The sequence below is a fragment of the Sciurus vulgaris genome (genome assembly GCF_902686455.1).
Source record: "Sciurus vulgaris genome assembly, chromosome: 6".
In the NCBI taxonomy this organism is placed as follows: Eukaryota; Metazoa; Chordata; class Mammalia; order Rodentia; family Sciuridae; genus Sciurus; species Sciurus vulgaris.
The window spans coordinates 8,094,712-8,109,515 of record NC_136466.1 but is presented as its reverse complement, the minus strand read 5'-3'; the positions used below and the strand labels follow the sequence as shown (position 1 = coordinate 8,109,515).

The following is a 14,804-nucleotide window of genomic DNA, read 5'->3' as shown; positions in this document are numbered from 1 at the left end:
TGCTTGCGGTAAAGGTGACAGTGCGACGATCGGTAAAGGCGACTGTGACATGGAACGGCTGACTTGGCTCACAATGTGCCCATCAGGCTGGGGTGCGGCTCAGGGGTGGAGTGTCCACTTGGCCAGCTCAAGGCCCTGGGTCTGATCCCCAGCGCGTGCATGCGCACACGTGCACATGAAATTGGCAATCTCTACTAACAGATTCAACTAAGAACCAAGGGCTCTTCATTTGAAGAAATCCGATTCCAGCCAAGGTTTGCTACACAAAGTGTGTCCCCAGACCCTGCAGTGTCACTGTCACCTGGGAGGCTGCGAGAAGCAGATTCTTGGGTTCCAGCCCAGAATTTCTGAAATAGAACATGCATGTTCCCACGATCCCCAGGTGACACTTCTGCATATGCAGGCCTGAGAGTCCCTGCCACACTGTACTGCCCTCGGGTCATGACCAGTCAGCAACGGTCCAGGAGGATACCACTGCCCAACCTGCTGCACCTGCCAGCCTCACAGCCAGGGCTGCTCCAAGCTGCAGCCACCAAGCCTTCACTGCCTGAAGTCTTGGTTGTGCAGAGGCGGCCCTTCAGACCTGGCTGGTGTCTGACACTCAGCTAGACTCCAGAGCAAGAGTACCAAATAATTTTATTACAAAACTTAACGCCATTTACTGATAATTCACTTTTCTAAAAAACACAAACACGAGAAAAGAACAAACATATCCAAGGCTCACTAGCCCTTGGAAGACAGGGAACCCGCAGACTTCTCTCCTTGTGCCTGATGTCCCAGCATTCTCGATCACTCAGGCCTCCGCCTTCCGTCACCTCTGACCAGAGGAGGAACCCGACTAGAAGAGTCACGGACAAGACCGTCACAACCGACTTAAGGCTACTGATGCTCAGGGCTGTACATTCTAGTCTAACTCTGAGAAAGACACCGATGAGCACTGTCCACCACCTACTCCCCACTAAGCTCCGTTGTCCTTAGTCTCTGAGTCACCTTCGGGACTGGTTATGTTCTTTCACTGTAGCTTGTTTATCCCAGAGCACAAACCCTCAAATCCATGTGCAGCCTCCATGTTCAAGTATAAAGTTGTCTGAGAGCCACTCCAGTGGCTGTAGTGCGCATACTCTGTAGTGTGTACCGGATGTCGTGCCCCCGAACAAGCAGGTGCAGTGGCAGCCCAAAGCAGGGGCACATGCAGCGTTCCCACCACCAAACTTGTTCCTTCTCTATCTGGACACTGCCCCACAGTCAAGATGGAAATCTTTTGAGTTCAGTGGCCCTCGGCCGGATGAAGTCATGCTTGCACGGAACAGGGATCCATTTCTTCATCATTAATTAAATGGAGTTTTCAAAAGGTGCCAGGAATATTCTAGAAGGAAAAAAAATCATATCAAAATGCTACCCTTTGATAAGAGACTACGTTCCTGAAGGAATTTACAATTGAACTAGAAAGACTTAAAACGAATGCTTTACACTCCATGAGGAACCTGAGGTCTTCTCTATGAGGCAGAGTCACCCTGAGGGAGTCCCGCTGGCCCAGCCCAGTCAGTGTGCCCGCTTACCTGATTTATTTGGAACAACAGACATCTGCAAGAATCCTAACAAGAGAACACCAACAGCAGAACAAGGGGAAGCCACACCCTAGGGGTCTCTAACAATGACCAGGCAAAAAAAAATCTACCACTCATATTTACTAAGGTCCCTCCAAACCTGCAAAAACATCCATTTGCTCACCGACAGTGGATTTTTAAAATTAAGTTTAATTCCAGACTTAATACAAAAGGGTGTCGCGGCATAAGACTTCCACGTAACTGCAGCGGGGAGCTGAAAGCCCTGCTGGGTGCGCGGAAATCCGCAGGCCCATCAGGGTGTCCTGAGAACGCGTGGCTCCCTGCAGGTGAGCTGCAGACTCAGTGGACTCACCCCAGAAAGGCGCGTCTAAGCCACTTCAGAAGACTCTTGTCAATCTCCCCGCGCACTGACCGTCCCTGCCAGTTTCTAAGCAAGTGTCTACCCTCAGCTGAAGTGCTCAGCTCTGGTGGCACAGAAAACCACACACTCGCCAACACAGGAAGAGGCAGCCAGTTGCTCTCAGGGAAAGATGCCTCCTCCAGGAGGGGGCCCCTTCTGAACATGGTGGGCCTGACCCAGACTGTGGACTGCCCCTTTCTCTCCGTTCACACACCTACAAGCCAGGGCCGCCGGCTGCTGGGCTGGACGGCGCACGGACCTTAGGAAGTGTCCTGGGACGGCGCTGGCGGGTCCTGGCTCTCTGGCTCGGGAGGGGGTGCCAGCACAGCTTCTTTTTTCTGGGCCGCCAAGAACTCATGAATCGCTCGTTCGATCTGTGGCCTGAAGATGTGGTTGAGTTTTGGATCCACCACCTGAGAAATAATCCTGTCTACTCCTGCTTCCAGCATCCCCGACCTTGTGGAGACAAAACAGACTGTTACTTAGTTCCTTTGAGTCACCTTGAAGCCCAGCAAGCCCCAAGAGTCCACCTGGAGCCCTTCCAGAGACTTCTCCCACAGGCCAGCCACCCGCCTTGGGGCTGGGCCGCTATGTCCACTTTCCAGGGGCCAGTCACCACCACAGCTCCACCACCTGTGGGCCCAGCACCACCTCCCCGCACAGGGGCCAAGCAGGACTGACCAGACTAAGAAAGACGGAGAGCAAGCGACCACACGGAGGATGGACGGGATGACACGTGTGGGGCCAGGCGTGCTGGCACACACCGTGATCCCAGCTAGGAGGCCGAGGAGGGAGGATCCACGCACAAGGCCATCCTGGGCGATCTAGTGAGACCCGTCTCAAGAGCTGGGATGGGACTGGGTGGCAGAGCACTTAGGAGGCACGCGTGAGGCCGTGGGCTCAATCCCCAGCCCCACAAGACAGAGGAAAGAAAAGAAGACCTGCCCTGAACCGTCAGAGCCAGCCAGCCTGGGACTCCACTTCCTCCAAACCTGCTTTTTTTTTTCTTTGGGTGCTGGGGACAGAACCCAGGGCCTCATGCTGCAAGGCAAGCGCTCTACCCACTGAGCCATCTCCCCAGCCCACCAACTTGCTCTCTTAACAGCCAAAGCAGAGGCAGCCTCTGCAGGGACATCCCTACCTCAAAGCCATGCCACGCTAACCAGTGGGGACCGCAGTGTCTACAACGCCAGCCACCGCCCACGGCCTTCAGCTGGGCTGTGACCGTCCAGGCAATGGGGAGGCAAGTAGCCCTAAACTCCCATGGCCCTTTCTGGAGTTCAGCAGTGCCAGGGCAGAGCTCGCCATGGTCGGTACTCAGGCCGAGGCTGGGGCAGGGCAGTGAGGAAGACGAGGGTGACAGGACACTTGTCTCAGAACTGCACTGAGGAGTTCAAAGCAGCCGGGGGCTTCGCCCAGGCACGTGCCCCAGAGGCAGGCGGGCGGCTTCGACGTATTTTCCTTTAGACTTGAGAGGCTCAGCCCACTCGAGCTTTCCTGTGGGTAGAAACAGACCCCCGCAGCGACCAGGGTACAGAGGGAAGAGCGGAGGGGCATATGGAGACAAGCCAGGGCTGCTCAGCATCCAGGGCTTCCCAGACCCCACAGTGACCTGCACTTACTGATAGGAGCCCGTGCGTGACCACGGTGCCCCTGGAGGGCACACTTTCAGGCAGACCATGTAGACCAGCCCCATGAAGCAGTGCAGCAGTGCCAGGCCAGGGTCAGCTGAGGTGAAGCCACCTCTCCTGTCGCTAGCCAACACCTTTCCAATGTCACCAAACCACTCTGAGACAGATTCACAGGGGTCCCTCTTGTTATGACAGCCTATTATGGACCAAATGTCTGTCCCTAAAGATTGGCATGTTGAAACCTAATCCCCAGTGTAAGTTTTCAGAGTTGGGGGGTCTCTGGATGGTGATTAGATCATGAGGAGCCCTCACGAATGGGCTCTGCGCTCTCGTAAAGGGGACCCCAGAAAGCCGGCCAGCCCACTGTCTGCACGAGCAGACATACTGAGCAGCGGGCAGCCTGCAGCCCAAAGGACAGCCTCCAGAGCCCAGCCACGCTGCACCCTCTCGGAATCGCAGTCGAATTTCTGCTAAGTCCTAAAGTTCGTGCTACTTTGTTAAAGGAGCCCACCTGAGCAAGACACCTGGTCAGGAAAGCGTTTCAAGAGAGGGTAGCTTGTTTTCCTGGAGATTTTAAACGTGTTTGGAAGAAATGTGAAACCCGTTAGCTTAAAATAGATGAAATGAAAACATACACTGCAATTAAAAGCCCGTCAGCACTCATCTGCTCCCGGTGGAGCCCGACCTCCTGAACGCGTACGGGCTGCAGGGCCCAGGCCCCAGCTGAGGCCGGCCAGCCCAGGCGCCGAGGGCCTGCAAGTTCCATCTGGCAACAGCACTCGAGAGACAAACAGCAAGTCTGTTTCAAAAGTCAACTATAGTTTGCGTCAAATTCAAAATATCAGCAAGAATCATGGAGAAATGTCCCAGTTTAAAGTCAAATTCATGTTTTCCGTATTAAATACATTCTAAATCAAATTTAAAAAGCAAGGGGGGAAAAATATGGACTCAGGTGGTAAGACTATGTAGAAACACCCAAGGAAATGATGACCAGAGAAGCCAGGAGCCTGGTGAAGTCCTGCAAGGAGGCAGGGGTGCCCGGGTGGTGGCAGTGGAGGGCGCTGGGCGTGCTCGCCCCGGCCGCTCGCGTGGTGTGCAAAACCAGGTGCCACACGCTCACCTTGAGAACGGCACCAATGCTCATTATGGAAATTAACAGCAACCGACAGCCTCCGCAGGGTTCGGCAGCTTTCCAAATGCTTGGCTCGTTCCGTGCTTGGACTTACTCTTTTCTCGTGCTGGCCAACCCTTGAGGAGGCTGGGTAAACAGTTCAGCTGGTGTCACATCAACTCTAAATACTGGTGGTTTACAGAGACAACACATCTAAGCGTCAGTGCCAGCAGGCGATAACGGTTGCTGGACGAGGAGCAGCTACTGTCCCCATCCTTCTGGAAAACCCCAGTACCATGGTCTGCTCCCTAGGCAAGGCGCTGGGCAGCGACTCCAGAAGGAGGGCCAGGCAGCTGCTGAGGCCGTGCCGCTTCCGGGACACCAGGAGCTGGCACCAACCTTATTAAGAAGACATTTTAGCAGAGGCGAGCCATACTGAAAGGGCTAGCTTGGTATTAAAAATCTTTTCTATTTTTACATGTCTTAATTTTGAAATCACCGTAGATTCATAGGAAGTTGTAAAGAAATGTACAGGGAGGCCCACACCGTCACCCCTGAAGTTTGCACCTTGCCTAACGACATCACATCAAAACCAGGAAAACAGCATTGGTGCAGGTGGAGTTCCTTAGACTCGAGTCACTCTGCGTCCCTTTGTGTGCCTGCCTGTGTCTGACACCACACGGGGTGTCTGGGTCTGCTCTGTGTTGCCATAAGGACAGCAGATGCGGGTAATGTGTAACAGTTTGCCTGGCTAATGACTCTGGTGGCTGGGAAGTTCAACAGCAAGGGCACCATGCTCAAGGATGAAGTAGCTGAGCAGAGAGACCTGCTGAGAAAGGAAGCCGACCTCACTTCCTAACAGCTTCCCTCAGGGGAAAGGCCCAGTCCCATGAGACCTGGGTGAGAGCAGAGCCCCACGACCTCACTACTTTCTAGTAGGTCCTCCTTTGAAGGATCCACCCCCTCCACACCATGCTGGGGACCAAGCTTCCAGGAGCCTTTGGGGACAAAACGGCAGTACAACTTTATCCTAAGAACTCCTTCACGTAAGCACCCCCACAACGAGGGCGCTGAACCGTCCATCACAAGAGCCGCTCGGCTCCACGTTCACGTGGCCCCTTCCCTTGCATTCCTGGCCCTGCAACCCCAGGGTGCCCGCCATCCCTGTAACTGCTAGTTGCTGGATGCTCGCGGAGACTGGTGCCAGGCGCCTTCAATGCTGCCCTCTTCTGGCTCACTGTCTATTTCAGAGACAGGTTCCCAAGGTTAGAGATGCAAAGTTCAGTGGACCAAGGAGCCTGAAAATTAGCACTGGCGTTAAAAGCAAAGAGTCTGAGTGGATCAGGAAAAGCTGAGCTGGGCCACCGGATTCCACAACCCCTCCAGCAGTGAGGCTGCAGACAGCCTGCATGAGCTCCCGAGAGCCCCACCAGGGACAGCTCAGCTTGCCATTGTGCAGGGCGACTTTCTGAAAGCAGTCACACACTTACCCAGTGGCCTGGGTGGACTCCCAGAACTCACAGGTGTCCCTTTGCTTTGTGGGGACAAAGATCAAGTGCCCATGAACCAAACTCTGGCATCTTGGTAAACTCACATTCAAACATGCCTTAAACTTCAACAGCGGGAAAAGCCTCACCGTGGGCAAGATGCACCCAGGCGCCTACCCCGCCTGGGTAAGCCCCAGAATGTCAGTGGGCTCTGCCACTTCACCGCGGCTTCCCGAAGGCACAGATGGCTGCATGTGAACAGTGCCACCCACTCGACTCAGCAGGCCCCACGCCATGTGCCCAGTTCTCACACCTGTGATTCCTGCCCCGAGAGCCCCAAGCCGGGCTTACTTACTGAACCACGCTCTGCCTCAGCCCGTTCCGTAACTGGTTCTTGTTCATCGTAGGATTCCATTCCTGCTTGTCTAGATGTGTTGACACAAAATTATCCACTTTTTGCCTCAGGTTTTGGTAGGCTGGCTAAAGTATTAAAGAGAGACAATGTTAGATGTTACACACAAGCTCTGGAACTCAGCCATTCGGACACCACTCTTCATAAAAATATGTATTTTCAAGTCTAAACACCCTTCCATGCGACTGTGGTGACAGCCACATGGCAGGGTGTTGTGAATCAATGGCCATTTCGAGTGCCCGCCTCAGGGCGAGCAGGCACAGTGTCAGATGCTATGCTTATGTGATCCCACTTACTTTTCAAGGAACTTAGTGACAGGCCCCATGAGCACACTCCTGCCCCACCGCAGAGGTCAGACTTTGAGGCTGAGTGACAGTAAGCCTGCCCACATGGCTAGAATGTGGCGAAGCCAAGGCTGGAACTAGGTGCTTCCCAACCAAGGGTGCTGGGGTCCAGGCTCCTCCTCCTCCAGCTGCCCGGCTCAGCATACCCACCGCCGGCCTCTCTACCTGTCACTCCACCTGTACAACTGCTCCTGCCCCACCACCCATGGGCTGTCCCAGGACCAGACTCTGGAAAGTCCCCTGCATAAAAACAAAAGGCCCCAGCAACCTCCTGCTGACCAAAGTCAAAGTCTGAGGAAGCCTGTGGGGAGGTCACTTGCTGGTCTCAAGAAAGAGCTGGAGGGGCACCTACTGGTCACACCTTCTAGACCAGCTACCATGGGAACTAAACCAAGTGCGCTCCTGGACGCTGGAATGCGTGCCGAGCCTCACACCTTCTGGGGTTGTGCACTGCTGCCTGGGGCGGCGGGCAGCGTGGGTGGCTGCCAGAACCCGCTCCTCGCTCCTTGCTCCTCTCTCCCCCAAGCAAGAATGTCAGCTTAGCAATGTGAGCTCCACCAGGGGACTGCTGGCGACCAGAGGCCTTAGCTGTGGCTGTGCAGCCCGGGCTGGCTCCGGTGCTGATGACCTGTTAGGAAGGCTGATGACCTGTTAGGAAGGCACGCGGTGGGTACCGCAGCTGGCCCTACGGCCATGGCCTCCGTGGGATCAGCAGGCCTGATCCCAACCCACAGCCTGGACCCGAGCCCAGGTAACCTGCAGCCACACCACCCAGCCGAAGCCTAATGGATCAGCTGAACTGGTTGACCCGCAGCCCTAACAACTGAGAATACGCACTTGTAAGAATCCCGAGATTGTTTGTTATACAGAGACTGGCAATTTTGCCATTGGGGAAATGACACTGCCCAAGGAACCAGTGGGCTCCAACTCCACGAGGGGACTCTTCCAAAAGGCCGAGAGCAGACACACAAAGATGTCACTAAGCCTGGGAAGCAGAAGGCAGGGAGGCGGTGAGGAGGACCAGGCCGTCCTTTCTCCTGGGAGCCTTTCTCTTCGCGAGGCAGCACAGGGGCCGGTGCTCCCGGCACCCTGAGACCACGCAGGCACACACTCTCCCATCCTCAGATCCACTCAGTCTCCTTCCAGACGCAGCTGTGTTTGATCAAGGGATCCTAATAACGAAGGGAGGACCCCACTCTGCAGGGAGAGTAGGGCAGACAAAGAACAAAGTCGCAGTGCTGGGGAGCCCCCGGTTCGAATGCAACCCCATCCTTCTGGCAGTGTGGTCATTCAATCTTTCCTTGAGACAACAGACACCCCTTGCTGGAAGGAGTTACAATCAGATTTGTCAACTTCTAACTATGAATCTCTCATCTGGGAATTACACCCTCTACCACTCCAAATAGCTCACCCGATTTGAGATGACAGAAACTGTTCACTGAAAAGCCAGTAAAAGGACCAAGGACCGTGGGCATCAAATCCTGATGATATAGACTAATCCATTCAGTTCCAGAATTCGAAACACCCGCAGTGCCTGCTGACATTCTGTGGTACTGCGTATCCCCGCTCTACCCACCTGTTGGCCTTTCTATTTATTCACATTTTGGAAGCACTGCAAAGCACATTATAGACATCATTTGTTCACCTTCCTCTAAACACATCAGCAGTCTGGTGGCTCAAGAATCTGTCCTTCTAACAAGTTCCCAATGATGCTGCTGTTCCTAACCTAAGGATCACACTTTGCAAATCATGTGACTACAGCAACACATCTCAGATCAAATCCACTTGAAAGCATGTTATCTTCAAGAACGAAAACAATCTGGTAACTTGCACAACAGCAGCTAAGGAGATAAGTGGGGAAGGCTCCCGTGGCCCTCCCAACACCCTTCTCAATACTCCTTTGATGTTTTTATTTAAAAATCACATGTATTTTTGTTTTGGTACTAGGCACTGAACCCTGGGGCACTTTACCACTGAGCTACATCCCCAGACCATTTTGTTTTGAGAAGGTCTTAAAGTTTAGAACCTCACTACATTGCTGAAGCTGGCCTTGAACTTGCAACCCTCCTGCCTCAGCCTCTGCAGTGGCTGGGAATCAGGCATGAGTTGCCACCGCCCCAACATATATACTTTTAGGACATGAGTAGGGACTTGTAATAGGATATTTAGAACATCCAGTCTTGGCGAAGGTGGAAAGCTCTGTCAATGTCTTTCTAATAAAGAAGATTATGTACTTTGCAACAAAGACAGCACTTGTCCTTGGGTTCCTCATCCTGTAGGAGTGTGACAGTATACGCCTTTACCGCATATAAGCTAGACGATTCACAGGTAGAAGGTTTGATGCTGGGGTAGTAACTTATTCTTGTATTCACATAATGAGCATGAATACTCGGTGACCGGACTAGGTCTTCCCTTATCTGTAGGGCCACTTTAACCTCACAATGAGGTAGACAAGAGATTTCTAGGGCACTCTCAGAAGAGCGACCAACCCCGAGCAGCCCGGTCGGTCACAGCCGCCTAGCCTTACCACCTTGGCGTGCTGGAGAAGTTTTGCAGAGGAGATGAACATTCCAGCAACCACTACAAGTCCGACGCTGAACACGCACCACTTGGTTAAACCCAAACAACCTCGGCACCTAATTGAAACTGCACTTTACGGGGCGGCTGGCTGGTGACCTTACCACCTTAAACCCTTTTTGGCCGAGGATGGGGTAGAAGACACGGATGCTGCTCGTACAGTTGTTCCCAGCCGGTCACCGGGCGGGAGGACCGGCAGGCGCGAACGTGACACGCGGCCGCCGCGCGCTCCACCAGCGCCTTCGCGTCCACTACCCGGGGCCAGCCGAGAGCGCGCTACCGAGGGCGCAGAGGGTCCCGGGCGCGGCCGGTGAGGCTCTGGAGGCGACTGGGCGCCGCGCCGGCGTGGCAGGACGGCCGCCGCTCTCACCTTGGTGTCCACGTCCGCCAGGCAGTCCCGGCGGAAGCTGTCAAACAGGCCGCGGCTCTTGAGCTGCTCCACGATGAGCGCGATGAGCTGCGGGTCGCCGGGCGGCAGCGAGGCGGGGTTGCTGGGGCCGCCACTCCCGCCCGCGCCCGCCGCCGCCGCCGCCCCTGCCGAGGCCGGGCCCGCGCCGCCGCCGCCCCCCGCGCCCGCGCCGCCGCCGTCCGCCATTCCTGCGCTCCGCGCCCGGGTGCGGCTTCTGCTCTGGGACCGGGGACGTGCGTTGTGCGCGGGAGGCGGAGAGCCCCACGGAGGCAGCGGCGGTGGCGACGGCGGCGGTGGCGGAGGCGGCGGCAGGTCTGGAGGCGGAGGCGGAGGCGGCGGCGGCGGCGGCGGCGGCGGCAGAAACCGCCCTCTCTGCCCCTGGCGCGCCGCTGATGGCGTCACCGGTGACTGTTGCATTGTGGGACGGCTGGTTCCCCGCAGTCATCCCCGGCTTTCTTATAAGGCGGAGGTCTGGCCTATTGAAACTACAACTCCCGGCAGGTCTCGGGCCCGCTCGGGGCACTCGCGGGGCAGCATGGGAGTTGTAGGCTCGGCCCGCCCACTGCGCCACACCTGCTGGCTGTGCTGATTATAAGAATCATCTGCTGGGCTAATTGATGATTCATTCAGTATTCCTGGCGCCCAAGAATCTGTGCTTTTGACCTTCACTCCAGCGTCATCGGTGAACAATATCGTTTGAGAAATAGTGGACTAGTGATAGTGTTTCGATTCAAAAAATTGTGTGTCCCCCTTCAGATTTTAATAGCAATCATACTCATTTTATAAAACAGAAAAATAACAGAAAAGTCTGAAGAGTAGAATAAAAGTCTCCCTTAAGTATCCCATTTTTTATTCGAAATATTAAATATTGTCAACACTGCTGATAACAAACATTGAGTAACCGAATTGTACCAGACACGAAGCTATGTACTTTTCGCACACTTCTTCGCGACTATCTGAAAGCAGGTACTACGGTTTGTTCTTTTACAGATGCAGAAATACAGGTTCAAGAGCGTTCCTTACACTCATCATTTACCTAGAGGTGAAGAGATTTGAACCCAGGTTTCCTGAATTTAGATCCTGCATGTTTAACCAAAGATATACTACATCCCCAGAGCTAGGTAGGGAAGTAAGAACAAAGGTTAGGCAGTTAATGTAGATAGGTGACTGGGTCAGGTCTGGAAGAGGGCAGCTGGGTTGGGAAGATGGCCGCTGATTCAAAGGCGATGGAATGTTAATGTCTTCAGGACACATCCCTCTGACTCTTAGCCAAGGTCAAGGGCCTCTGGGGTATTGAAATGCTAATGCACCCAGAGCCCACCCCCCCTCCTGCAACCTGTTGTCAAGGTGACCTGCTTTGAGGGAATTGTTCCTCCCAACAAAGGGCTGTTAATGAATGCCTCGGAGGCTGCTCTCTTCCTGCCTGGACCACTGGGCAGCTTTGTTCCCACCCTTGGCCCACTTTTGGTCAGGAGTCACTTTGGTCATGGGTCGAGTGGGCAGGATTGGGGAGGAGAGACCATTAGAACAAAGAAATTCTAAAATACATAAAAGGGGCGGGTCCCCTTCTTTCTCCAGGAGAAGTCTGTTTCCATCCTTTAAATGACACTTGCTTTCTGCCTTGCCTCGGTGTTTCTCGGGTGTTCCATCTGCACAGCTGGGGAAATGGAGCCTGACCCTGATTGATATTGATTCTCATCACTGGCAGTATCGGTAGTATTATACAACAGGCCAAACGTCGTGCCACAATTCACTCTTGGAAACCACTATCCTCTGCCTTTCATTCTTTTGTCCATTATTGATACCGCCGTTTACCGGTGACGAGTTCTGCTCCCTCTAACGTTGAAGTTTGAACACTAGAGAAGCAGCCAAGGCAAGCGTAGTAAGCACGTTTTATTTAAAAGTAATAATACAGACTTCTCCCGGGAGGGAGAAGGGGGCCATGGCTGATGTCCTAAAGTCCAAAGAAGTGAGCCCACCTACATCTTTTATAGGTTAAGGTCTCTTCTGTTCTCCAGTTCTCTCTCCCCTTATCTCTCCTTCCTGCCTACGTGACTAGGCCTGGTTTTGCATAAAGTGAGAAGCGATGGGCAGGGGGAGGGCCAAGGTGATTCAGGCAGGCAAGGGCCCAGGAGGCATTAATTAGCAGCTCCTTGCTTGCAGTCCTTGATAAAGGCAGGTAAATTTGGTGATCAATGGGCTCTGGAGATCCCTGACATTCCATTCTCCCAGGGGCAGTCTCCAACTTCCAGAGGCAGATGGCTTCATGGCTTCATTTCCTCGATTTGACCCAATCCCCTATTTCTACTAACTGCCTGTCCCCAATTCTGGCTTCATTTTAGCTCAATTCTTGCCCCCAACCGGTAAATTATGTGTACTGTTGTTACAAGAGCAACAGAGGGGCTGGAAATGTAATTAATTCTGCAGTCTCCTGGGCTCCTGGGAAGATGCAGAACAGACCGAGATCCAGGGCTCTCCTCTCCAACATTTAGTACTCAAGAGTTCAAAGCAGCCTCACAATGAATATCCCGGTGTTGGATTATACTGCTCCTTTAACACATCATCCTCAATGTTTAAATTAATGACAAACATTCTCTCTTAGTAGTCCACCATCCTTTGGATTGAAGCCAGAATTAAGGACAGGTAGTCAGTGTAGAAATAGGGAATCGGGTCAATTCGAGGAAATGAAGCCATGAAGCCATCTGCCTCTGGAAGTTGGAGACTGCCCCTGGAAGAATGGAATGTCAAGGATCTCCGGAGCCCATTGATCACCAAATTTACCCGCCTTTATCAAGGACTGCAAGCAAGGAACTGCTAATTAATGCCCCCTGGGCCCTTACCTGCCTGAATCACCTTGGCCCTCCCCCTGCCCATGGCTTTTCACTTAATGCAAAACCAGGCCTAGTCATGGAGGCAGGAAGGAGAGATAAGGGGGGAGAACTGGAGAACAAAAGAGAATTTAAAAGATGTAGGGTGCGCTCACTTCTTGGGACTTTAGAACTTGAGCCATGGCCCCCTTCTCCCTCCCGGGAGAAGTCTGTATTATTACCTTTAAATAAAACCTGCTTAATCTGCTTGCCTTGGCTGCTTCTCTAGTGTTCAATCTTCAACATTAGAAGGAGCAGAACTCGTCACCGGTGAACGGGGGTATCGGGATTACCTAATGTCTATTCCTAACAGCACTGATTATTCATTCTCCTGGAGCCCAGGAGAAGCCAGTTTGGGCTCCCTTGACCTTGGGTTCATGCTCCTTCTGACCAGCCTCATGTCCATTTCTTGGCACACCACATCTTATTCTCTATCATCAGGAAACCTTTTCTGACTCCTAGACCAAACCTGATCTTGTCCCTGATAGAGACTTAGATTCTCATTCTTGCAGCAATTACTGTAATTGGCAGTGAATAACTTTTAGGCTAATTGGCCTGTTTCCCTTTTGGAGTGTACACTTTAGAACTGGAACCACAACATGTTCCCTGCTGTGTCTCCAGCACTCAGCACAATACCTAGCCCCAAGTGAGCACATAAATTCCTGTTTCCTGTAACCATGGAGCAGCCTCAGAGTGTGGGTGGAGTCATTTGTAGTCCCTCTTCAACAAAAGGAGTGTTAAGTACAGGAGGGGATGATGGATTAATCTGTTGCAACTTTACTGGTTAAGTGATTCTAGAGACTGACAGCAGATGGTTCACACTGTGGCAATCTCACTGTCCTGGGGCCCTTGTGTCTGCTGAACTCTGAACCATGAGAAGATGCTGCACTCATGACCTTGCCTCTAGAATTGATATAAATGGGGTGGGGTGGGAATGAGGAGGAAGGTGAGCAAGACTAAGGGAAGCCGATTACTAATCCAAGCCTTGCTTTAGGAGGCTTGGCTACATTCAAATTGTGCTCTCCAGTCAAGAGGCATGCAGCACACAGCGTGGTTGGTCAGCAGGGGGAGCCATTGCCATATTAATAGCCCAGAACCCCGTAGACTGTCGTTTTCACTGTGACCTCATCTTCTGGTACTCATTCGGCACCAAGTTGTTGTTGATTCTGAAAGTTAAAAGTTGCCTGTAACAAGCTGCTGGAGCCTGACAAATTACACATGTTAGGTGTTCGAGTGTTTTCTGTAAAAGACTGAAAAGGCAGAACGTCCCCAAACCCCTGGCAGAAACTGGAAAGGAAAGGCGCTCTGGGGTTTGCCAAGCAGAGCGAAGCATGGGCTTTTGCCTCAGCAGCACTGGATTGCTGGGCTCCATCTCTTTGTGGTGCCGTGTGTCTGGGAGCCCCCGAGTCCCAGGATGCAGGCGAGAAGGAGGTGTAGTCCAGGCAATCCTGCCAGCACAATTCCTGGTCCTTGGCAAATGTGTGGTGACATGTTGCTGTCCTGAGTCAGACTGGATGAGGAATAACTGATTAGCCTCCATGTCCCCTGCCAGCCTCAAAGCTCACTGAGGGTGGGATGTCCACTGCCTCCACAGGCCCTCTCTAGCCCCAGAATAGCGCGAAGGACACATGGGCTTGCTGTAAATGTAGCTAGAGGAAGGGGAAAAGGAGGGAGCAAATGGGACCCTTGCTCTTCTAAGCATACGATATGGCCATTTAAGACTTTTTTTTTTTTTTTTCCCTGTGGTGCTGGGGATTGAACCCAGGGCTTTGTGCTTGCGAGGCAAGCACTCTACCAACTGAGCTACATCCCCAGCCCCCATTTAAGACTTTTGATATTGCCTGGGACCAAATGTCAGAATACAATGCATGTTCAGAGGGGTCTGGTAGGATTGAGTGGTCTCTTTGTAATGTGATAAACTGGACCAGGAGACAGGCTGGGAGCCCTCCCCCCTTATGTACGGTCCTGGTCCTTATCACGTGCATCTCAGAGCCCTGA

At 53.1% G+C, this 14,804-nt stretch overlaps 1 protein-coding gene across 2 annotated transcripts; it reads right to left on the bottom strand.

Moving 5' to 3' along the window:
- Nucleotides 1-767: 767 nt before the first annotated feature.
- Nucleotides 768-10,311, bottom strand: BOD1 (biorientation of chromosomes in cell division 1). 2 transcript variants are annotated; one of them, XM_079145435.1, is made up of 4 exons: nucleotides 9,901-10,311; nucleotides 6,553-6,677; nucleotides 2,183-2,424; nucleotides 768-1,366 (listed from the first exon to the last, which is right to left on the bottom strand). In XM_079145435.1, the coding sequence occupies exons 1-3, from the start codon at nucleotides 10,123-10,125 to the stop codon at nucleotides 2,229-2,231; spliced, it is 546 nt and encodes a 181-aa protein (XP_079001561.1). In that variant the 5' UTR covers nucleotides 10,126-10,311; the 3' UTR covers nucleotides 768-1,366; nucleotides 2,183-2,228. The 2 variants fall into 2 exon arrangements, with proteins under 2 accessions (XP_079001561.1, XP_079001562.1); XM_079145436.1 differs by having other exon boundaries at nucleotides 2,228-2,424; nucleotides 9,901-10,310.
- Nucleotides 10,312-14,804: the final 4,493 nt, after the last annotated feature.

Coding starts and splice junctions, on each gene's coding strand:
- BOD1 (XM_079145435.1), bottom strand. CDS start 10,125: ATGGCGGACGGCGGCGGCGCGGGCGCGGGGGGCGGCGGCGGCGCGGGC. Junction 6,678..9,900: donor TGGCGGACGTGGACACCAAG/GTGAGAGCGGCG, acceptor TTAATACTTTAG/CCAGCCTACCAAAACCTGAG. Junction 2,425..6,552: donor CTGAGGCAGAGCGTGGTTCA/GTAAGTAAGCCC, acceptor TGTCTCCACAAG/GTCGGGGATGCTGGAAGCAG.